This window comes from Leopardus geoffroyi, chromosome D2, assembly GCF_018350155.1.
Source record: "Leopardus geoffroyi isolate Oge1 chromosome D2, O.geoffroyi_Oge1_pat1.0, whole genome shotgun sequence".
Classification (NCBI taxonomy): Eukaryota; Metazoa; Chordata; class Mammalia; order Carnivora; family Felidae; genus Leopardus; species Leopardus geoffroyi.
In genome coordinates, this window is record NC_059334.1 from 55,232,365 (window position 1) to 55,257,493 (window position 25,129).

The 25,129-nt window shown below is 46.7% G+C and overlaps 1 protein-coding gene across 50 annotated transcripts in view; it reads right to left on the reverse strand.

Annotated features, from left to right (window-relative positions):
- The window catches only part of SORBS1 (sorbin and SH3 domain containing 1), a 231,542-nt gene continuing 206,413 nt past the window's right edge, over positions 1-25,129 (reverse strand). For 23 of the 50 annotated variants that reach the window (XM_045438318.1, XM_045438311.1, XM_045438300.1 and 20 more), the window contains 6 exons: positions 23,455-23,649; positions 21,168-21,941; positions 10,223-10,282; positions 9,457-9,647; positions 6,697-6,809; positions 1-3,307 (listed from right to left, as the gene is read on the reverse strand). In XM_045438318.1, coding sequence (XP_045294274.1) covers positions 3,240-3,307; positions 6,697-6,809; positions 9,457-9,647; positions 10,223-10,282; positions 21,168-21,941; positions 23,455-23,649 — 1,401 coding nt within the window. In that variant the 3' untranslated portion in view covers positions 1-3,239. The remainder of the gene's footprint in view (positions 3,308-6,696; positions 6,810-9,456; positions 9,648-10,222; positions 10,283-21,167; positions 21,942-23,454; positions 23,650-25,129) is intronic. The other 27 variants (XM_045438339.1, XM_045438336.1, XM_045438334.1 and 24 more) reach the window with 6 other exon arrangements.

A 25,129-nucleotide genomic window follows, 5' to 3' on the forward strand; every position in this document is an offset into this window, starting at 1 on the left:
TGCCACGCAATTCTGAATAAAGTTTATTAAATAATATGTACAGCAAATGTAGTAATTCAACACATCCATTTATCAAATCAATCCACCGCAATAAAGAAAAATAAATGAATGGAAAAATCTGTGTCTGCATAGTACATGCTCTTGGTGTGTAAATGGCAACACTTTAAATTAACTGGTTATATATAATGTCAGTTATTTTTCTTTCAGAATATAATCTTCTTTGTAGTAACTTATTCTAGCAAAAGAACTTAATACTACTGTAGATAAATAAGACAGCCAAAAAACAAAAACAAAAAAAAAAAAACAAAAAAATCAAAAACAAAATAAAAAACCTATAACTGAGATCACAATTACCTTCTCTCCCAGAAAGAATGATTATTTAAAATTTTAACACTTTACAATGGCTATCTTTGTGCTAAAAATCTGCAGGTGAGTTATTTGGAATTCCTTCATTTAAATAAAAATGCGAAAAACTTCATGACTTCCTTATTTCACCCCCCCTTCAGTTCAAATTTTTAAAATTATTTTTCTATACAAAGTAGGTACATGGGCTATACAAAGTTAAATATACATATTTACAGTCCTACTTCTTACGCATATGATTTTTTTCTTTAACTGATCCCAGAGAGACTGCAAAAGATAAGTAGTTGGGGGCTTGCCTTTACCCAGAAGCATGGCTAATATATCAAAATGTGTTGCAAGGCATGGCGCCAGTTAGTTGCACTTGCTATTAATAAACCTGTATAAATATTTCAGCATAAAAATAGGTATTTTATATTACTAAATGTTTGAGGACAAAAGAGCAGTTGGAAACTTTGTTCCTTGTTCTGTCATACATAGGAAGCTGAAGTTTGATGCAAATTTTAACATGATTTTATTAAAGACGGGCAAATTGGTGAGGCATACCTGGGTTTCTGAAGATATACAAATGCGTGAGGCTGGCATCATATGCAAATGTGGCTTTACAAATTGGTTTTATTTTCTAGCTGTATTGAAAGAGGTGTTCAAAATTACCTACTTAAGAAGCACCCCTCAAAAAGCTATTAGAATAAGGTCATTATTAATGGTTTGCATCTAAGAAAGACCAGGAAACACATTAGCCAATACGAGAGTTACGTTCCAAAAATGAGTGAAATGCTGTTGTGCAAAATGCACGTGCATATGCACTTGTACTATAGTCCCTCAGAGAGTCAGACAGTGCCCTTGGATGCTCAAGTTGACCTTCCAAAGCAATGAGTGTTAAAGAATATCAAAAAGGCTCTTTCTACCCAGGAAGCTCCTCCACCCCACCCCCACCCCCTACCACCACCATTAGTTCCACTGCCTCATCCCTTGGGGTTAAGGCTCTGCTCTGTCCTAGCTAAAAACAAGTGTCTCCAGGAAGAAGTAACACATTCCTCTTACCGGTCATTTACACTCCAGTGTGAAGGAGTCAGTGGCAGGTTCTTTCCTGAGGCCAAGATTTGAAAGGAGGACAGGAAGAGAATGAGGCTCTCTGATGGGGGTATGGGGGTGGACAGGTGATGGGTAGATGAATGGCAGACAAGAAGGTGGGACAGAGGCACTGAAGACAAACTCTGCCTACCTGTAAAGACTCCAGGTTTTGGGACAATGGTCCTGGGGCAATTCTGAGCTACATGCAGAGAGCCAGGATTCCTGTATACACCCTACCACCTAGAATTGCTACTCCTGTTTGTGACCTTGGATGCGTATTTGTGGGGAGGATAAGAGTGTGAAAACTCTGGAAACAGTTCCAAGAATTTCCAGCCATAAACTACCCTCAGAGGAAGGTTCTTCTAAGCAGCCTAGCTGTTCAAGAGTGAGCTCATGGAGACAGAAATACGACAATGCTTCCTAGGGTCTCTCCAGGGAAAGGTAATCTCCTCCTCCTCTCTCATACCCTTCTTCGCACATATCACAGTCTCTCTTGATTCCGTATTTGTGTGTGTGTACCTCTCCAATCACCTCTGAGTTCCTGGCGGGCAGGGAGTGGGTCATTTCTCTAGTTTTCTAAGGGGTCTAGCAGAGAGGCTGAGAAACATCCTTGAACTGGATGGAGATGTGACTGGAGCACCCCGGGTGTCACAGGGCCCTCCCTCCTCAGATGTAGCCCCGCAAAGCACAGACGTCCTGGGAGTGGCGAACCACTGCCTCGCACTTCGGGCCGGGGCATGGGCACCTTCTGCTCGAAGAGAAGCCTCACCAGGGTGCATCGGGGCTCACGACCCTGGGCTACTGCACCGTGGGTGGTGCCTGAACTGCTGCAGGGAGTCTGTGCTAAGGTGTGGAGCACATCCTGCTCATCAGTGGCCCCAGCATCCGGCGTATGTGAAATGATTCACTGGATGCCATCCTTGTCAGAATAGGCCCACCAACCCCAAACTGCCCTGACCAAAAACAATCCAGAAAAGAAAGGTTAGCAATGGCATTCTGCTAAATGAAACTGTGCTAAAGGTGACCACTTACAAAAGTCAGAGATGTGGGAAAGAGCACACCGCAAGTGACCTCGATAACTACAGAGCTTCTTAACTTAATCACCTGGAAATACAAATATAACTATCTGACCCGGGCACCCCGCTCCCACGGGCAAACCTCATGTTCTTTTCTGTCTGAACACCAGGGGCATCAAGAGCAATGCTGCATGCGGGCTGAATGCACAGGGCATTCTGTGTCCTGCCTCCATTTCCCCACGTACCCCAGGAGTGAGGGACGTGGTCTTGGGTAGCCTGGGGGCCTCCAGGGATGGCCTCGGCAGCCCGAGCTGATCCCCAGCAGTGTTTGGAAATGGGGCTCTGGGTGGCTGGGGTGCAGAGCCTTTGGAGAATGGCTAGGGGTCTGCCTGATGCTCTGAGGGCTGCTTCCGGCTAAATGACCCCTTTGAGCAAAAGCTGGTCAAGGCTGGGGCAGCAAGAGGCATTTCTGACCTCACTGATCCTGGCCCGTGTTACAGGTCAGATTACCCAAGAGGGGGAGAGGCAGGGAAGGCTTGGAGTGGCTCCCAGAAGCAGCTAAGTAAATACAGATTTGCCTCATTCCTTTTTTCTCAGTTCAGCCTGCCTGACACTGTACGTTCACACAGGCTCAGGCTTCAGACACAACACTTCTCTGTCCCTCTCTTTTGCTTCTTACTTTATCCACTGCGTTAGTTTTCCTACTGACTCAATGTTTAAATAAAGAGACCAGTTCGTGAATTATGCTTCATCCTCCAATAAAAATAATCTCTGTGGTTTTCAATCTTCTTATAGATACAAAGGCTTTACATAGTTGCCTGGAAAAGTACCAAATTGCCTTGTCCTTCTTGAAGTACCTGTAAAAAAAACACACACACACGCAAAATCAGAAGACTTACTATGTGAGTTCAGAGGGGGCCCCCTGATAACAATGCAGCATATGGTTTCCAAAGCACATTTTTCCATCTTATCTCATTTAGGCTATCAAATAATGCCTGGTGGTAAGCCAGGAAGGTATTCTCAGTACTCCCCTCTTTCAGATGAGGAAACTGAAGCTCAGAGAGCTTAAGTGACATTAGTGAGGTCCCACAGTTTAGCAAGCATCAGAAGCAGGCTTTGAACCTAGGACTTCTAACTCCCAGCCCTCTGCTCTTTCCGATACTTCTTTTTGGAAAAAGGAGCACATTTATCTAATTTCTAAACTGTAAGATTTCTAAAAGTCCACTGGATATGGCCACACATCAAAAGGAAATTCCTCCCAGAAGCCTGTGCCTAAGCCCCAGATTGACTCCCTGTCTTTGCTTCCAACCTCTTCACGGTTCCCGCTGAGCCAGGAACACTGAGCTACCTGGGCGCAAAGCCCTTCCCCAACTGCTCTACATCCGGAACTGCTGGATCCCTAACCTAGTCCCTTCCCTTGGGATGGGTGGGGGGTGGGGACCCGGGCAGGGGTGGGGGTGGGGATGGTGGCGGATACATGCCGGGTCATTATTCCCCTCTCGCTGGCAGATATCACAATAGGGACGATTGCATCCTTTCCCCAATCGGCTTGGATATAGCTTCAGAACCCTGGTGAACACAGCATTTCAAGCAGCCACCACCAGTAGGTCGGGGCTGTTGCCCAAAGTGAAACCTCAAGCTAAAAAAAGGGCGTCAAAACTAAAGACCTCTAAAATAACTAGTTGAACCCCTAGGGAGGACGGCCAAGGAGGCTGCAAAGAACCGAGAGTACAAAGCCCAGAGATGTGCTCCTACACCTGGTTCGACCTCTCCTTACGGATGAGAAAATAGGCTTCCACTCTGAGCACCAGGCTACGTTCTAAAGCACCTGAGGGACTGAGCAACATTCCTTTACCCAGCTGCCAGGGACGCCCCCAGGAGAGAATTGGTGCCCCCCAACAGTGCCCTGTGTTCCCATAAAAGACATAAGCACTCCTGGAAGAGTTTAACAGCTAAGACATACGAGAGTCACACTCTCTGATAGGACAGCCACAGGCGGCTGAGCACTTGAAAACGGGCTATTCTGAACTGAGCTACGCTGTGACGGTATAATATACACATCAGACTCCTAAGACTTAGATATTTTACATTCTCCTTTGGCACTAACGATTTTTTATACTGATTACATGTTCAAATAATATTTTGAATGCATTGGTTTTAATAAAATATATCGCTAAAATTAATTTTCGGTTTCGTTTTACTTCTTCCAATATGGCTTCCAGAAAATTTTAAATTCCATACATGGCTTGTGTTCTGTTTCCATTGGATTGCACTCCACGGGAGTGCTGGTGGCTTCTCAGATGGGGCTTCCATCTGAACAGAATAGTTCAAGGTAGTGGGGAGCCTGGGGAGGGAGGGGCAGCTTTCTAAGAGGCTGGTGAGGCCCAGGCAAATCTTTCTGGCTTCTCACATATGCCGAGGCCTTGCCATTCTCACTACCTCAAGCCCTGACTGACTTCACTTTAGCAAAGATTTTCCAGAGAGATCAGGAAAGAGCTGGTCTTGGGAAGAGGATAAAGGTAAACCCTTTGTACAAGTAAGTGTAAAACAGAGGCAAAAAGTGAGCCAGTGGTCCCCAGCAGCATGTTTGTGCCTGCGCAGAAACAACAAAGGCTATGGGAGAGAGAGGCCTAATTCAAGTACTGTCCCCACCACTGGCTACCTGGGTGACCTGGTCTAGTTATATAACATCTTTGGGCCTCAGTTTTTGAGTCTGTGAAATGGAGGTAATTCTTATCTTGTTGTTTGTTGAGATCTTCAATAAGAAATTACATGAAGCAAGTATCTGCTTTGTAGCAAAATCTTAAAAACTGTTGATCCTTCTCCTGTAATGGTGAATCTTTTGTTTTAATTAAGCAAGCTGCTTTTTATTTATTTATTTATTTATTTTAAAATTTTTTTTTTTCAACGTTTATTTATTTTTGGGACAGAGAGAGACAGAGCATGAACGGGGGAGGGGCAGAGAGAGAGGGAGACACAGAATCGGAAACAGGCTCCAGGCTCCGAGCCATCAGCCCAGAGCCTGACGCGGGGCTCGAACTCACGGACCGCGAGATCGTGACCTGGCTGAAGTCGGATGCTCAACCGACTGTGCCACCCAGGCGCTCTGAGCAAGCTGCTTTTTAAAAAAGGTTTTATGTATTTATTTATTGGGGGGGGGGGCAGAGAGAGAGCACATGCGTACGAGTTGGGGAGAAGCAGAGAGAGAGGGGAAAGAGGATCCCAAGCAGGCTCCATGTGTCAGCGGGGAGACCAATGCAGGGTTCTATCTGAGAAACGTGAGATCAAGACCTGAGCTGAAATCAAGAATAGGACCTTAACTAAGTAGGTTGCTTTGACTGAAGTTATTAAAAGCCTGGGGGCACCTGGCTGGCTCAGTTCCCTAGCCATCTCTCTCTCTCTCCCTCTCTCTTTTTTTTTTTTAATATATTTTTTTAAGTTTATTCATTTTTGAGAGAGAGAGACAGAGCGTGAGCAGGGGAGGGGCAGAGAGAGAGAGAGAGAGAGAGACAGAGGGAGACACAGAATCCAAAGCAGGCTTCAGGCTCTGAGCTGTCAGCACAGAGCCCAACGCGGGGCTCAAACTCACGAACCGCGAGATCATGACCTGAGCCGAAGTCGGATGCTTAACTGACTAAGCCACCCAGACACCCGGTGAGCCATCTAACTCTTGATTTCATCTCGTGATCTCACGGTATGTGAGTTCAAGCCCCGTGTTGGACTCTGTGCTGATAGCACACAGCCTGCTTGGGATTCTCTCTCTCTGCACTCCCCGCTACTTGTACTCTAAATCTCTTAAAATAAATAAATAAATATTAAAAAAAAAAGTTTTCAGAAGCCTGAAGTAAATAAGGTCTCTGGAACATCTACACATATGGTTGAGTTTCATGGCTGAGACCTAGGCTCAAATTTTCTTGTGTTGTTTCTTAAGAGTTTTAAGAGAATAAAATCTGCACATGTAGTACAGACATACACAGAATACAAAGACATACAGAACTCAACCAATTTGAAATTGCCCTTCTGTGCAGTCACTTAGGTGTATTTAGTTTTTGGGTCCAATACCATTAGTGTCATCCACACTGCCTCCAGAGCAAGCATAAACTGGGTGGCCCAGCATTCCTGATGGAGATACAGGATCTGAGAAGGCTTTTTTCTGTGCAGAGAACATTGCCTTTTGCATGGCTCATCACTCATAGCTACTCCTTCAATATACAGCTAGTGAGAAAAACATGAGGAGATCACTTACCAACAAACCATCCATCATCGCATTTTTCCATGACATCAACAATATCTCCATCTCGGAGTTCCAATTCATCATCATTCTGTGGTATATAGCTATACAATGCTTGGTAGCTAAATCTAAAAATGAAAAACATTCACTCAAACAGTGATAGGATTAAATAATGAGTTTTTTAAAGCCCATGTAAGTTAAATCAGCACTTTGGTAGTGTTTCACACACATCAATGCAGATGAAAGTATTTTACTGGCTATTTCTCTAACAGTGGAGCTTATGGGGAGATCCATTCAGCATATAAGTAAATGAAGACTGATAGGGATGGGGGGAGCCTCTGACAAGCAAGGCTGTGATCAGTCCTTTTATTTAGTTTCATTTGGTTACCAAGTATTTTGTCTAGATGCCCCCTCTTTAAAATTAACCAAGGCCTTTTCTTAACACAGGAGAATGTATGTAGATTATCAAAGATAATCAGAAGTTTCTTACTCCAGAGATAGACACTATATTCTGCTCATATACATTGGAAAGTGTAAGGCAATTGTTGTATATGTATAAAATTGTTGTACTGATACAAGGATATAAAAAGTACATTCCAATGGCCTCACTATCTTGAGTTCCTTAATATGCTGATACATATTTTGTTAGTTGTTTTTATTTTTTTTAAAGTTTTAATTTATTGTGGCACCTGGGTGGCTCAGTTGGTTAAGCATCGGACTTGATTTTGGCTCAGGTCATGATCTCACGGTTTGTGAATTTGAGCCCTGTGCCAGGCTCTACAACTCTCTCCCATTCTCTCTGCCTCTTATCTGCTCGCACATATTCTCTCAAAATGGATACACAAACATTAAAACAAAAAAAGTTTTTTTTTTTAATGTTTGTTTATTTTTGAAAGAGAGAGAGACAGAGAGACAGAGAGAGAGAGAGTGAGCATGCAAGTAGGGGAGGGACAGAGAGAGAGAGAGAGAGAGAGAGAGAGAGAGAGAGACACAGAATCCGAGGCAGGCTCCAGGCTCTGAGCTGTCAGCACAGAGCATGATGCGGGGATCGAAGTCACAAACCGTAAGATCATGACCTGAGCCGAAGAAAGACGCTTAACCGCCTGAGCCACCCAGGTGCTCCCCCACAGAAAGTTGTATTTATTCATTAAATAATGTCTACACACTAAGTAGAGCTCGAACTCATGTCCCCAAGATCAAGAGTCGCATGCTTTTCTGATTGAGCCAGCCAGGTGCCTCTCGTCAATTGTTTTTAAATGTGATGTCATTTTTCTGAAATTCTTGAACACTTTTTGCTTTCTTTCTGTCCCAGTGATGTTTGTGGTTAAGATTTTTATTTATTGTTAGTTGGCCTAAGGCCATTTGGTGTGTGCTGTTGTGTCTGTCCTAACAGCTCGCGGGAGAAGGCTGGACTATTTGTGATGAAATCCTGTAACTGCTTTGGCAACAGGGAAAAGTTTGGTTTCATTTATTCCTTTGACAAATACTTAAGAAGCATCTACTACGCACCAGTTCGCAATTCTGTGTGCTCGCTATTCTGAAACACAAGAGTACCGGGCACAACTGTGCAAACGAGCCAACCATCTACCATTTCCAGCACCTGCCAGCAAATGCCCGTGAGAGGGCAGGCGAGACTAGAGACAAGAGGACACAGTCCCCAGGAACGATAGGTTCGTTTTCCTCTTTGCTAAACCAAAGGGACTATTTAATTTTGTGCACTTATCCAAATGTTTTGATAATTTGGTAGGTGGATCTGTCTGCCAGAGGAAGGTCTCGAACGAGGAATTAAGAGACGCAGAATGATTTCCAGTTGGTAAGCACATATATTTTTGATGTTTCCATATTTGCCTCCTGTCTCCATCCAACTTGGACTCCTTAGAATTCCTTATCCTCCTCTTAACTTCCACTGTGGCTGCCTTGCTAGCCTCAGCTCTGGGAAATAACTCCAGATATCTGCTTCTCTATCATCACCCCCAGACAGTGGAGACTGGCTGGCCAAGGTCCCACACCCTTGCTGCTTGGGTCCCCCAATCAGCTCTAATTTTGGATGGGCCTCATGCTGCTCAGGGCACTGTTCCTTTGAGTCCTTTCTCCATGTGGGTCTTCTCTGAGTCTTTGCATCGTCTACCCTGAGTCTTTGCATGTTGTTTTCCTCAGCTGGGAAGACCTTTTACCTCCCTGTTGTAGCTCTCAAAACCAATTGTCTTTCTTTTTTCTTTTAAAGTAATCTCTGCACTCAACATGGGACTTGAACTCATGACTTCAAGGATCAAAAGTTGTGTGCTCTACTGACTGAGCCAGCCAGGTGCCCCTCCAATTTGCCTTTCAATGCCCATTCCAAATCTCCCTTCTTCTGGGAATGGAGTTTACCCCTATATGTTTAAAACACAGGAGACATCCAATGATTTTTTTTTATGAGTGGATCAACTCTATTCATTTATCTCCAGGCAGAACCAATGACTCCTTCCCCTATATTCCCACAACACTAGGATTGACTCTAGTCAGCACAGCCCTCCTTTGCCCCTGAATGGCAGTTCACTCTTCGCCGGTCTCTATCTCTCAGCAGTCTATGGCCCCCTTTATTCATCCACCCACCACCTGTTTCATGTTGGCTGATGGGAAATATGGCCCCAACTAGAAATCCTCAGAGAAGCTAGGGGCGATTTGTTCATTCCCCCAAATGGCTGCCCCAGACTTGGTCAATGAACCACTCTCCAAAGCCAGGAGTCCACCAAGCATGTGATGTGAGAAAGGAAGTTTGCCAAGTATACTTACAAATCTTGTGAGGTGTGACTCCTGTCGGGGGTGACTCTTCGCTGTTGGGCTTGAGGTTGCTGAGAAATGATTAAAGATGATTTATTGTCAGAAGGGGATACCTTGTGATGAAAGTCAAGGGGATGAGAAACAGTGCTGCAGTAATGAACAGATTTTTCGGCAATGTTTATGATCTCATTGCAAACTGCTTCCTGTGAGTGGCCCCGAGATATCCAGAAACCCCCATATAACAGTCAACATGGGGACAAAAAAACAACAAAAGAAAAAAAAAGAAAAAGAAAGAGAGGAAGAGATGTAACATTCCAGACGAAGCACATAAGTCCAGGGAAACAACAGAGTTGAAGATCCAGGTTAAAAAAATAGATATTCCAGTAGTGAAGTGCAGGAGGGATCCAGGCGTAAGCATGGAAAAAACAGGTAAGATACAGAAGAATTTGGGATTTAGTATGACTATTAAAAAAAAAACAAAGGCAGCAGCATAAAAGCCTGTAATTAGTGAATAACTTCAAGATAGAAATGCAAGTATGTATTCCCGATCATGCACTAACCATTAACTTAATCCCACATGGAGGCAGAGTACAAATAAGGTCTCGAAATACCTCTGCTTTCTGAGAGGGAAGGGGGTGGCCTAATATTTCCCTCTAGGACAATAGCCATGTAAATCATGGCTCTGTGAGTTAGCCAGGCATTACTCCAGTTGAGACTCTAGAAGTCAGTAAGGATTCTCTTCAGAAACGCTACAGTTCTTATTCAACAGGCATCTTACCACATAGCTCTTTTCAGATTCTGTGAGATCAGGTCCTGCTCTCAATGAATGATGAGAAGGCTGTGATCACCAAGCAAATTATAAGGGAGACATTTTAGCAGATGTCACATTGGAACGGATTCAAAATAAAAGTGTGAGCAAATACACGTACCACACCATCACACTCGATGACACCGGATACTCGTGGCCTATGGCGCTCGAGTTTCCATGACAACACGGTGGGCGCACAGGAGGAAATGCAATGTACAGAGTTAGAAGCAAGCATCCAGGCAACGGAATGGGAAGTTCGGAGCATGAGTGCAGTGAGGTGAGCATCGACAACACAGGGTCCCCAGATGGGCAGGAAAGAGACACAGAAGGGCTGTCTTATGGAACAGTTATGACCTTCCATAAAAACACACATTGGTCCTTTTGCTCTCAGCTGGCAGGCATCTATGGAAGGGCTGCTGTGCCGAAAGCCGTTGACTAGAAGCCTCATCTGGCAAAGGAGGCTCATTAAACTAACAGGTATGCCATATTGGGGTACTTATGAAAACAGAGAGAAATGCTTCTGAAAAACTCCCCAGGAGTATCTGAAGTCTCAAACAAGACTGTTCCCCTGGAAAAGTCTGCACATGACACACTCTAGTCAGGTATGAGATGAGTTCAGATATCTCACAGGGCAGGGCCTGCTTCCAGAAATAGGACTGTGTGTCCTGACACAGCTGTAGAAATGAAACCATCGCTCTTCACTCTCCAGCTCAGGTACCACATGCTGACATGAAAACACAGGTGCAATGATGGCCAAGCAGACCTGTTTTTGTAAATGGGTCTCCCAGAGTATAGGCCAGGAAGAGTGTTTGGAATCATTTCCCCTAGAAAGCATTCAATTCCAAACTCTCAGAACTTTCCCTAAATAAATATTTGAAAAGCCATCTTTCTTGGAGAAACGCTCCTGGTAATGTGCGCTAATAGCAATGAGCCACAGCAGCTCCAGGGCCTTCTCGAAGGGCACTCAGAGATCTTTTACATATGGCTCACTTGATTCAGAGAGGCCCAGGGCCTCCCTTGAGGTCACACAGTGAATTAGTGGTTGACTTGTGTTCTGGATTCATCTACTGGACCTTCTCTTTCATCCTTGGACCGTTTCCCATGTTATTAAGAGTGCTCACTGACACTACTTTCCATGAGTCCCACAGAAACCCTGGAGATAGGCAGAACAGGTTTTGTCATCTTGTTTGCTTTTAAAAGCCAGGAAGCTGATGCTCAGGGTGGTCAGCGCACGCCCCAATGTCCCACAGTGAGCGAGAAGTCGAGCTGCCGGGCTGCCCCGGGCACGCCACCACACCGCCCCCTCCTGCTCGTCTCCACTGTAAATGGCCTCATTCTCTAGCGTGTCTTGCAGGACCAACTTCTACTCCAGACATCATTTCTATACTCCTGTCCTTCTGGAAAACCTCTTCAAGTTCTCTAACTTCTTCAAAACTGCCATCTTTTAAACCTTGGACTCTGACAGGAGTAAAGGAAGAGACAGAACTGCCAGGGGCCTTTTCACGTTCCTTCTCCCATGTCTCAGGACCCACAGACCTTTGCCAGGTGACCTTGTGTGGCTCTACTTACTACCCATCCAGCCTCTGGATCAAGGCTTTTGTGTAACAAAGGAAAGTAATGACATTTCCAAGCACTTGTTACGTGGGTTTTCAGGTGTCAGAAGAATGAAGTGTATTCTGGGTGACTAGGTGACACCCACGGGCAGATTTTGACAGAGGGAAGCTGCCTATCCCAGAGGACACGGAAGCCAAGGCTGTCACTTGATGGGATGCTGTTGGGCGCTGCTTCTCAACCTCTAGCATATGCCTGTATCACCTGGGAATCCTGTTAAAATGCAGACTCTGACTTGACACGTCTGGGGTGCATCCTGAGACTCTGTCTGTCTACTGGCGATGCCCACGATGCTGGCCCACAGATAAACTTTGGGGAGCAAGGCTGAAGAGGACCTTAATTATCCTTCACTGAAGTTCTTTGGCTACAGTGTGGCAAGACTGATCAGTCTGGATCACACCTCATGAAAATAAAAGTTGTCATAAAAACCCAAACTTCAGCTGGTGGCCTAATGACCTCAGGTCAAATGGAGAACAAAGAGAGGATGTGGACAATCTCTTCACATGATGTCCACAGCTTACAGAAGCCCTGTAGCATCTTACAATCAACTTAATCTCAAATGAGGGACGGGCACTGATCGTCAAGCAAATATTTGGTGCTTAAGAAAGGCTTGGTGAATCACATACAGTAAAAAGAACCTGATATTTTATTAGCCCTTTTTTTTGGTAAAGCACTTAAAAACAAACAAAAGCTTTAAAAGCACACGGAGGTCCATCACCTCATCTGACTTTTATACTAACCTTTTGACTTGGAGAGGGTGGAAAAGGACATTTTAAGGCTCAGGGAAGTGTGAAAGTTTGCACAATGTGGCAAAGCCACTGAGGACTGAGTCCTCGGTGTCTAACTGACATTCACCACCTCCTCTTGAGCCACGTTGGGATGTCTATGATGATAGCAACCAACACCCAGCTTCTGCCCTTTGTGAAAGTAGACACTGTCCTGTCTCTTCCTGAATACTTTCTCTGCATGTAAAAGGTACAGGGTACGGTAATTGATATGGTCCAGTCATTAACTCAAGGATCCACAGTACTGGATGGATATTGACATAACTAATACCTTCCTTGGTCTCAGGTCGTATCCAAATCAGAGGATAATCATTATCATAGCCTTCGCATTGAGACAAAGTTAACATCTAGTACAAACTGAAGTTGTCCCCGAGAGGTAAGGATAGTTTGGTTCCTTACTCATAGTGCGTGGGATGAGGGACAAAGGCAAGATAAACATTTATCCTATTAGCTAAGATTCAATTTCTCCCTGGTTGAAATGGATTCCTTATATTTAAATCAAACATTTCAGGTAGTTGAGATGTAAACCATTTTTCTGGGGGGTGTCGTGTGGCATGTGAATCCTCAGGGGCAGTAGAGACCACTGATATTCATTGTAGGGATTTGTCCTTTACTTTGAAGGCTGTTGACCCTCAGATTTTTTTTCCTTTAGGTATAGATTTTTCTTTCCCTGGCCCCATTTTCTAACTGTATACAGCTTTATGTATCTCTTTCTCTGAACCTATGCTGTCCACTATGATAGCCCATAACACTTGAGATGTGGCCAGTATGAAATGTGCTGTAAGTGTAAAAATACTTACACTTTTGAAATACTGGATTTCAAAAACTTAGCACAAAATATAGAATGCAAACTATTATCATTCATAATTACTATATTGATTATATACTATTATATCAATTAGTAATTTTATCAGTTTATTACTATTTTAGATATGTTGGGTTAAATAAAAGATGTTGTTCAAATTAATTTCATTCATTCCATTGTACTACCAGAAAAGTTTAAATTACATACATGACTCATGTTATAGGTCTCCTGGGCAGTGCTGTTCTGCACCCTCCCCCTACTTATTTAAGCCTAAAAGTAGACAAAGTTCTAACAAGGACCTCATCCGGGGTTAAGAATAAAGGGAGTATTATCTTACGCCAAGTACATTTCAGACTCTTGGAGATGCGCCCCAGTTTTTCACGTTTAGAAAAACAGCCATCAGCCCAATAGACACACACACACACACACACACACACACACACACACACACACACACACACAGAGGCATTCCCCACACCCCCATCCGTAAGCAGGAGTTAGTTACTGATCCAGAAACTGCTTTTCTTCCATATTTGCACACGCACTCACACACTGCCCCCTGCCTTGGTCTGGAGGGCTCACTTTATTCTCCCAGAGTGAGCAATCCTGCATGGACCTGTGCTCTGTTTCCCTTCTATCTGCAGTGCACAGAAGTGCCCCAGGAATCTGACCCTGGCCTCCCTGGGGCTATTAATCCCTCTGGATCCACAGAACACCTGGCACTAACACGGGAGTTAGCAAGCATTCTCTTCCAGCTTTGGGTATGTGCCCAAGCCCTGAAGCCCCAAATAAACTGTCCACAGGGTACAGAACAGCAGAAAGTCCTGGAGATGTGAACGAGAGTAAGGAACTCAACCTCAGTGTGGCCTTACCCCCCTGGAAGCATCTCAGGCCCCTTCTGCCCTCCTAATACCCCTGAGTGGCTCAGAGACGGCATTCCTCAATTCACCACACACACCTATCTTCTCGCCTGCCCAGACCCCACCCCACCTCTCTTTCTGGTGACCCACACTGGCCTCCTAGGAGGAGACCTGACTGGGTATGAGGAAATCTGGGTTCCAGGCTACGACACTAACTTGCTATCTTTTGAGCAAAATGCTTAGTGTCTTTGAATTTCAAGTTCTTAGTAAAATAAGAGGATTGGACATGATTTACATAAACATTCTTCTTGGCTCTAAGTTTCTAACATAAGAGTACATGCATCCTGTGAATTGAGAACCAGGGCTGGGCAGGGCTGACCTGCCTTAAGAACAGATGCACCCCACTCAAGGCCCACTGAGGACTGGGTGGAGGGCTTGTGACTGCAGCCTCCAGATGTACATGGAGAGCTTCCTTCTGGCAGCATGGGAGGTGAGGGGTTGCCCTGGACGGCGGTAGATTTGCAGCTCCCAGAACACCACAGGCAACTTGGGCCTGAGGTGTCAGAGGCCTGAATGCTTTGGGCTTCTGGTTTTCAGCTCTAGAAAACCCCCATAGGACCCTCAAAATGGGACCCCACCAAGTTCTCCTTGAGTTTATTAAGAAAAATATCCCAGCTTAGGGGCGCCTGGGTGGCTCAGTCAGTTGAGCGTTGGACTTTGGCTCAGGTCATGATCTGACCGTTCATGAGTTCGAGCCCTGTGTCAGGCTCTGTGCTGACAGCTCAGAGCCTGGAGCCTGCTTCTGTTTCTGTGTTTCCCTCTCTCTCTGCCCCTCCCCTGCTCACGCTCTGTCTCTCTCTCAAAAATAAACATTAAAAAAAAGAAAAAAAGAAAAGAAAAATACCCCAGCTTAAACATAAAACAAATTACAATCAACTGGTTCAACTATTTACCACCTAAACACAACCCTCTTGCAGACTAGTCCACAGAGGACACATTACTTCGTTGTAATCTGGATCTGATTACAACACTAAACCCAGACACTCAGCCTTGTCCTCATGGTCTGTAATGTGGTCTGTTTCTCTCCTAAAGTGATCTGAGGAGTAATAGCAAATGTGTGTCCGAAGATGAAGAAATCAAAAGCTTTCCAAGAGGATGCCTTCATACTCCAGGTACGAGACAGCAGGGAGAAGCACTAAGTTAGAGTGCAAATTCTCAATTTTCTAAACTCTGGGTTTGTTCACACAAAGTAGAAGGATTCTTCCATTTTCTACCTTCCTCTCTTCCCCCACCTCCATCTTCCGCTCTTAGGTGGAATGGGAGAAGGAGGATAAAGCAAACTTTTGTTCCTTTTCCCTGTGGCCTGGTATCATCCAACAGGTATTTATTGAGTCGCAGTGACATGCTCTGTGCGGGGCGTGATCATCTCCATGCTATCTCATTTCATACTCTTAACAAGGCGGTCAACATTTACCTCATCTTACAAAACTAAGACCCAACATGCCTGAGTTGGTAACTGAGGAACCAGGACGTGAACCCCGGTCTCTCAGACACCAAGTCCTGTGCATTCTACGACACCCTGATTCTCTGCACTTGTGCTCTGCCTGAGGGACACATCAGAATAGCTGGAGAGGTCAGTGATCAAGGAGGTACTCCTTGAGGAGGTACCTCGGGAGGTACTGTGTAGCTACACAGGCATGAGGGTTGCTATGGATACTTACCATCTCTCCTAACACCTTTTTAGGGGTGGACTCTTCAACTTTGGGTCTTAGTTCCCTACCTTCAGGTGTTGAGATAACACCTGATTATTTTTATAACTGTGGCCAATGCCTCTCCCCTTCCTGTAAATTGTAAAAAACCCTCTGTACATATTTAGAGATTTCCCTTCTGAGCAAAAGGAAAATGTTTCCAATTTTAGTTGGGTATCTTACCACTTTTTATTTCCTTTGTGTTCTCGCAAATTGCATTACATGCTTTCCCTTCTATTTCTAATTTCCATGTTCAGAGCAGGCCTAGGTCTTTGTTCTGATCTTTCTGGGAATGCAGCTAGCTTCCATGGATTCCGAGGGAATCCACCAAAGCATCTTTCTGCCATCAGCTGAGTAGCTCTCTCTCCTCTCCTTTCTCCAAGGCTGTTCCTGTGCTTCTCAGATGCTTTGAGGATCCACACGGCTTTCCTGAATGCTGCTTTTACTGTTGACTGGCTTCCTTCTCTTTGGGACCCAAACAAATATCACAGAAACTTTGTCACTTTTCTCAGCCCTCAGTTTTCTCATCTCATCATAAAAGGAGAACAGATGGGGGGCTCTTAGCCTGGGCGGGGGGCGGGGGGGGGGCACGGACTCCCAGGGAGCCTTCGGACGACTCAGGTGTGGATCTCCTGAAACTTGATGCAAAACTGTGTGTGCTCACTCCCCTCGTCCCCAAACTACTGTCCCAGAGTCCTCAGCTGACCTCAGATTCTCAAAGGTTCTGTGACCCAGAAAAGGTTAAGAGTCACTGGAGTAGATGATCTGTAAAGGTTCTTTTTAATTCAGAAATTCTATGAGGATCTCTCACACCAATTGTAGGAACTCTTAAAAACCACAGCTGGATGCCAGTCAGCAAACAGCGTCTCTATCTTGGGAAGGCTCAATAAATATTTGATGATGCTAATGACAGATTTCCAAGATGCTCTTCTCTTTCACTGTCTTGATCACCCCAAACCTCCTGGCCAAAATGATGCCCGATAAAATCCAAGAATTTGGTTGATGATTCTGAACTCTTGGGCATTTTCTTTGTATCTATGTCATTGTCGCCCCCCCCCCCCCCCCCCCCCCCCCCCCGCCAAAGGGAAAACCTTTTCATTTTTCAGTTGTGAACATCTGCAGGTCTATAATAAACCCCTCCTTAAAATTTTGGATTTGTTCTTTTTTTCCCTTTCATTTATACAGGAGTTTTAGCTAATCATAGAATATCAGTGCCAAAAACAACTTCAGTTCTCGTCTAAATCTTTTGTTTATGGATAAGGAAGCTCCCAGAGAAGGGAAGTGATTCATCCGAAGACACACAGCAGGCCAACAGCAGAGCTGGCCCAGAGCCCGGGGATCCTGACTTTCGACACAGCGCTCTCCTTTCTAGATTGGGGTTCTCCTAAACACCCCCTGCACTTCATCCACACCTTCCGCTGTCCAGAGAACACACACCTAATAACGAGCAACTGACTCAATGTGATTTCAGCTTGGGAGTCTACAAAGGAGTGAAAAGCCAAACCTTACACAAGTGTTCACACATCTGCACGGCTGGGGGGCAGCAGGGGTGGGGCTGGACAGGTGACTCAGGGGAAGGAAGCAGCAATGCAGGGACTTAGCACCAAACAGGGAAGTCTGACAACTGATTCACAAGGGGCACGTCATGGTGAGGAAGGGGACCGGACACAGTGTTAGGAGGTACGGATGAAAACCTACGTGCTGTACAGGAGCCCCTGCAAGCTCTGCTCCCGGCCCCTTCCTCAGAACCCCCTCCTATGTACCTGTGGACACACTAAGCCTCACCCAAAGCTCCATACCCCTGTTCACGTTCCCACCTGTGGGTCTTGGTTGGGCTATCTGCTTGCTTCGAATGACACCCTCTTGCTGTTTGCCTATTATAAACCTCCCTGTGTTTTAAGCCCCAGATGAAATGCCACATTTCTTACAAAGTCTATCAGACTGGCACCTTCCCTCTCCAGTTGCTTACTATTTCTCCTCATCTTGAATTTTCAGGGTGAACTACTTGACTCTCCTTTCCTGTCTGCATCATAATTATTTGTGAACATGTCTTATCCCCCACCAATGGAGATCCTACATTCCTTTCACTGGAGTCAGTCACTTGTTAATCTTTTCTTTCACTCAACAAATATTTATTGAATACCTTCCACATATCAGGAACCATGATCCCTGACCTTAGGGCACTAACACTCTAATGGTGACACAGACAAGCAAAGGTAAGAATACAACAGAGCTGAGAAGTGCCCCCTAAAGTCTGGTGCAGGGGCTATGGAAGCAGAAAGTCAGAGCACTTAATCCAGTTTTACAGGGGCTGGGAGAAGTTGTTAGGAAAGATTTCCTGGAAGAAGTAACATCTAAGTGGAGAAGTGAAGGACAGGTGGGAATTATCCACACAAACAAGCAGGAAGGTTTTGGAAGGTGAAGCTGGCTTGCTGTCTAAATGGCCAGATCACATGAGGCCTTGAAAGCCTGTGAAGGAGGACACTTTCCTGAGAGCAACGGGAAGCACTTGATGACGGTTATCCCTCTCCGTTTCCTGCAGCATTAGCAAAGTGCCTGGAACATCCTAGATACTTGAGTGAAAGAATAAATGATCATAGCATTTCGGAATGTCTTTTCACTTAAGTTACTCAGCTAAACCCCCTCACTTATTGGCCACATACTCAACCAAGCTTCCTAACAACTATAATAAAAGTGAACTTTTGGTTCAGTTCCCCAAGGAGAACAGCGACTGACAATTTTCCTGATCACACACACTGGCCTGCAATGCATTTATCCCAATAAGTGACACAGCCTGAGGCCACAGCAAGCTGGCAGGCCACCAACGAACAGTTGTCCCTGAAGTCCTTTCCATCTTTAGCTCTGTCATGCAAAGAGGGCCTCAAGGGGCAGGGAGCTTCTGCAGGTCCCCCTTTCCCGAGTGGCTGGCTCCAGGTCCCAGTCATATGAGGGGACAGCACAGGGGTTGGGTGGGAGGTGTGTGGGCAGGAGCCCTTTTCACACAACTCCTCCAACTCTCAGAGGGAACAAGGCCAGGGCCCGGGGCTGTGCACACCCGTGGGGAAGGGGCTGGCCCTGGAAGAGCAGGAGGAAGGGAGGGGACAGGAAGTGGTACACTTGGGGTCTGGAGGCCCACCAAGAAAGGAAAACCAATTTTCAACAGGCCCGTCTTTCCATGTTGCCAGCTACCACCCCCAACTCCCATCCTCCATTAGGAAGTGGGAAGTATGCATCCCTAAACTCGCCCAGAGCCCCGGCACTACGTGCACTTCCTGGACGCGCTGAGTCCTGGAATTGGGCTGTGCTGGTGACTCAGGCTGACAACAACGAGGTCTCTAGGCACTGTGGGCTGACTTAGAACGTTTACAGAATTGTTACCGTGTCAGAGACATTAAATTCTTCCCAACTAGTCCCTTCACTATCTCTCCCTAACCAACTATTCTTTCCTTAACAGGACACACCCTTTTCTCCCTCCTAGAACACATTCCAGGAGCCCCTGCTCTATCAGGCAAGGCCTTCCTCGGGTATTGCTATTTTCCCTGGGCCCCATGCTCAGAGGTGGAAAAACAATCTACTTTATGGAGCCTTCCCACATACCAGGCACCTCGCTTACCTCATCTAATCCTTACAACTACCCTATGAGGGAGGGACTACTTTCGCTCCTGCTTCGCACATGAGAAAACAGTGGCTCGCTGGTGAGAGGCTAAGCCTGATTATTCATCACTATTCCACACTGCTCTTCCCGTGGCAAGATCTTCCACTCCTAACCAGCAGGCTGGAGCTGGAGGTCTGGCCTGGTCTGTGTCTCAGGCCTCTGTCCTCCTGTGGCCTCTGAGCCTACCTCTGTTACTGCGGTCATGATGCGGCTGTGTCTGCCAATCTCACTGGAACACAGGTTCCTCCAAAGCAGGAAGGCACTGACCCCTGAACCCTGCCCTAGTACAGGGTGGTGTCTACAGGTCTCGAATAAATATTTGTTGAGTGAATAAATGAAACTTTAGAGAAAAACTAGGGTGGCGGGTCTGAGGATCAAGCATGGTCTACTGTGGGCACTGTACATGGTAAATAATAAATGGGACTTAAGAATTCCATTTGATACTAAAGGCATTCTAGAATGTTCTCAATTCCAGAAGCAGCTCTAGACCACCCAAAATGGATAGCTGACCGCATTCTGTTCCCACCCCATGCACTTGGCACTTCACACTCATTACTTCATGAAGTGCCCTCTCAGCCACACTAGGAGATAGAGCATCATCTCCATTTTATAGGTGAGGCTCAGAGAGGGCAAGGGACTCCCAGGCATAGACGGTAAGAGGTGAATGGGCATTCAACCCCAGCTACTTTGGAGAAGTTGTCCAAAGTCTTTGACTTCTGGGGTATTGAACAGCATAGCCAAAACTAGAATCATGCTCTAATTGCCAAGTTTACCCCCAGCCCCACCCTCCCATTTTTCAGCCCTCAAACACCCTAAGGCCACTGTGGTCCTTGAAATCTTTGCAGCTGACCCAGAGAGAAACTGGGCCAGTCCCATAAAAACCTGGTGTGTCCGTTCAAGGACCCTATATCTGCCTCCCAGGGCCCCTGCTCTGGTCCCCAGAACCAAAACGCACTTGTGCACCAGGACACAAAAGCCCTGTGCTCCCACACAAACACGAGACAGGACGCAGACCTGACGCAGCCGAGCACTGGCAGAGCGCCACGGGTTATGGAAACAAAGTGCGTCTCACACAAAACCAAACCACACGGAGCCAAACTGAAGCCTGGTGTTCTCAGCTGTGTTAGAGCAAATCGAGGAAAGTCTCCAAGGCCTGAATGGGCGTGAGGAAGGTCTTCCTTCTCACGGGCTTTTGCACCGGGCCCAGAGTCGCCCAAGATGGGAGCAACTTCTAAGTCACCTCAAGAGGCCAGAGTGCAGACCGTCCTTCGCCTCCAACTGTCCCCAGCCTGACACCTTAGTCGATGACCCCTGTGTTCCCTCCTGGGTAATACTTTTGCTCCCAAGGCAAGCACAGGGCTCTCACCGGCATCCACTGGGCCGCGGGGGAGACGTCCAGCCCCCCTTGCACCTGAGACGCCAAGGCACACACGGTCATGCTGCAGGCCTACCTGGCTCACAGCACTCCCAGCAGCCCTCCTCTCAGCCTGCTCGCCACCTCTACGCGGCTCTGTCTGCTCAGCCTCCCTTCCCGGAAAAGGGCTACCCAGGGGCTTGCTGGGCCGGCTCTCCTCGGGGACGTGGAGATCTGAGAGTCTCTGTTCCGCGCTCAGGCACCTGACCACGTCTGAAGGTCGCAAGCAGCTCTTCTTAGAGATCTTGGGTGCTCCAGGGCATCTGTCACCTGCCTCCCGCTCTGCTCTCCTCTCACACTGTCCACGCTCTTCTCGCCTCAGCTGCCGCTTACCCTGGCTGCTAAAGGCATCGCTGAGCTCGGAGATGACCCTATCAGAGCTCCCCGGCAGCGGCCGTGAGAAGCTTTCCGGGCGGACACCCGAGGGTGGCACGTGGATACCACTGTCCCCGTTGATGTGCAGGGAGGCCGGGGCACCGGGCACCAGGGAGGAGGCTTTGTGGGGGGGAGGCAGGGCCAGTGGGGACGTCAGGGAGCGTGGGGTGGAACGATCTGCCCAGCTCGAACGGGGCAGGCTGAGAGACAGGGAGGGCCCGGGCCTTGCCCACGAGGCGAGGTGGTCAGTGTTGTAGACAGAAGTCTCCGGCAGAGGAGGCAAGGGTGGGGTCAGGGCCAGAGACCGCCTGCCTGGGACGCCTACAGTCAGCGAAATCCATTCAGAGGTGACGGCGTGCATCTCAGGGGACAGGGCTCGGTGGGGGTGGGGCAGAGATGAGGGGGCCGGCATGAGGAGTTGGCTGTGACCGGGGGACTTGAAAAGAAAAGGAGAGAGAGGAGAAACAAAGGAAAGAAGCAAAAGGTACAAGTGTCAGCATAAAGAAGAAAGGAAAACAATCACAAGGGATATACAAAAGAGGAATGAAATGGAGAGGATGAGGACACTCTGGTGTCCCCCCAATGGAATCGTTTGGCGCGACTGGAGAGAAAGCAGAATGTGGGTGCACGCGTGTGTGTGCATGGTGTGTGCAGGTAGTGGAGGAGAGGTGAAGCGAGTGGTATGGACGTGGGAGAAAGGGGCCTGTCAGGGCACTTACAGATGGTGCTGGCCTGGTTTGCAGAGTCAGACTTTCAAAGGGACACATTCGAAGCTTCCCACCCCACCCCGCACCGCCCCACCCCTTCTACAACTGACCCACAACACCACAAAGGGCAAAAAAGGTGCCCTGCCACTTCTTTGGGCTTTTATTCTCTCCAGAGTTCTCAGCAAAGAGCCTTCCAGAGAGGAGGATGAGTAGTGGAGTTGTCTCGTTCTATAGTCCTGCTTGGCTACACCCCAGTGAAAAATCTCGCCGAGCTCCTCATATTATCACAAAGCAGAATGGCCTGTGCCAACCCCACACCCTCTCTCCACGAGATCTCAGGATATGGATCTCGTGGTGCAGAAAGCCCTGGGTCAGCCCATCTCATTCTTTCTGCCAAGAACCATCCCTGGGGTCAGTGACGGGCAGGTGGAAGAGGAGGAAATAATGAGAGGATGACAGAAAAGAGGCACCATCCAATCGTCATCCCAGGTCCAGTCACGCCTCTGCCACCCTCCTTACAACTGACCACGGTGGTGTGGTCAGTGCCCTCCACAGGAAGTCACTCTACCTTGCCTCTTCTGAACCCAAGGCCCTCATTCTTTCTTGGCTTTGGGAAAGTAGGGATGGATTTGGGACACTTCATGTTTTTTAAAACAAGTTTGTTCATAACGTTTAGGGATGCAAACATCTTATTACGCCTAGAAACCTACTTCCTTTCAGCCCAGTGTAGTGGTGCTATATGTTCCTTTCCCAGCCTGGTTCTTGCTTGCAAAGAATACTCTGGATCTAGTCTTTATGTCTGAGGATGAGAACATGCAATTCTCTCTTTGAATCTTTGTCTTCTGCAGGCCAGCCTTGGCCAGTAAGATGATGAAGAGAAGCATGCTGGGTCATGGTATGTATGGGACACTGGTGGTCCCCAGACAGCCAGCTTCACCCAGGGTAGGATGCTCCCATACAGAGTTTTGGACCAACTGATAAAGACTTTTATGTCTCTTGCCCCAATCATCTTACTCTCAGGGCAATCACCTTAAGCTCTTTCTTTTCTCCCAAATAAGCGTACTCCCTCCAAGTTCTTGAAAAATGTCATTTGTATGCATGGAAACAAACCCTGGTGTGTGTTCTCTGCATTACCGCACACGGTTCTTAATCACAGCGTGGAAGAACCACGCCGGGAGGCTGTGTGCCATCGGCACTGTATCTGTCATGAGTGTGAAAACCAGTGACGAGAGGCTTAGGTACCTGCGGGCTCGCGGTGGCACTACGACTTGGGGAGGAGGAGAAAGGCAGGTCGATGTAATCCACGGGGTTTTTCACCAGTGGCCGCTTGATCACGTCCACATAGGTGATGGGGAAGATGCCTTGCCGGGATGTCCCTGGGATCCTCCCTTCGTACCAGTTCTCGTCCACCTGTCGGAGCAGTGCAATCCTCTCACCCTGTAAGACACGGCGAGGCAAGGGTCCTTGTCCCAGCATGCCTTGGCATGCCTGAGGCCCCCGCCTGCACCCTGGGCCATGCTTCATCAGTTATCACAGACTTTGTTCAGAGAAACCTTCCTTGCTAGACCCGGACGAAACCAGGATCATCGAGATGGGGATGCTTAACAGCAGGAGAGCTACCTGGAGGCTGGGAAGTCAAGCTCGGTCTTGAAATATTTCAGATTCATTCCCCCAAGCGAATAGCCAAATGTATGGTTTTTGCCTCATTTAACACAAAATCGATACCCAACTTTCTCTAAGGCAAAGGTTTTGGAGGGTTATCTTTTTCCTTCTTTTTTAGAACTTTAATTTCCCCTGTATCATTATAGAAAAGTTAAAACACAAACATTAAGCAGAACATAATTGTTGCCCATAAAATGATCACTCAGGGAAAACCACTGTTCATATTTTGATAGATGATGTATTTCAGAGATTTAATTCCATGCGTGTGAATTAGACTTGCACATATCTTTTGCTGTTGTTACAAAAATGGAGTCTGCGCTGTATTTCCCTTTCCCAACCTTCTACATACAGTAAACCTCCTTTCTCAAGGAATATAATTCTACATTTTTAATGGTTTTGCAGCAGCAGCTGAAGGGCCCACTGCAGGCTATCCTGTTGTACACACATATGACGACCTAATTACTGGTTCCCCCATATTGGGCATTTAGGCTGCTTCCAGTGCCTCTCTTTTCCACAAGGCAGCTCATCTCTTTTGTTGTTACTGCTTTGTTTGTTTGTTTGTTTTATTTTTTAAGTACACTTGAAGCCCAGCACAGAGCCCAGTGCGGGGCTTGAACTCACAAGTATGGGATTAAGACCTGAGCTGAGACCAAGAGTCAGACGCTTCAGTGACAGAGACATCCAGGCACCCTTAGTTCATCTTTTTCTAAGGCGTGTGTTGATTTCCCTCTATACTCAATAAAATCCGTAACTAGTAACTGTAGCAATCCAGAGAGTTCTGACACGTGAAGAGAGCATCTGATCCTTGGGAAAGACGGCATCCATGCATAGCTTACTTGTCTGAAAATGAGCGTGCCGAGCTCCTCGAGGGCAGTGAGGAGAACCCCGCCATCTCCTATTCATTGAGCACTGACCAGCTACTGTGTGCCGCTCCGGGGGCTTCACAGAGCCTTTTAAAACAGCTACAGAAGAGGCCCCTCTATCTTCATTCTACATATGAGCAAATGGCAGCTTGGAAAGATTCTTTAACTCCCCAAAAGTTGCACGGCTGATAACCCGTTAACTTTTGGCTTCAAAGTATTTCAAACTTCTCTTGGTGTCAAAGGACTTGCTCTTCTCTACGAGGGCGATGTTAATATAGTGTGAAACCTAGTCACCAACACTTACCATGTCATTCGGTGCTCAATAAATATTGATTGAAGAGGTCTAAGATTCCAGAAATACTGCCGTTAGTCAATGAACTTAATGTAATTAA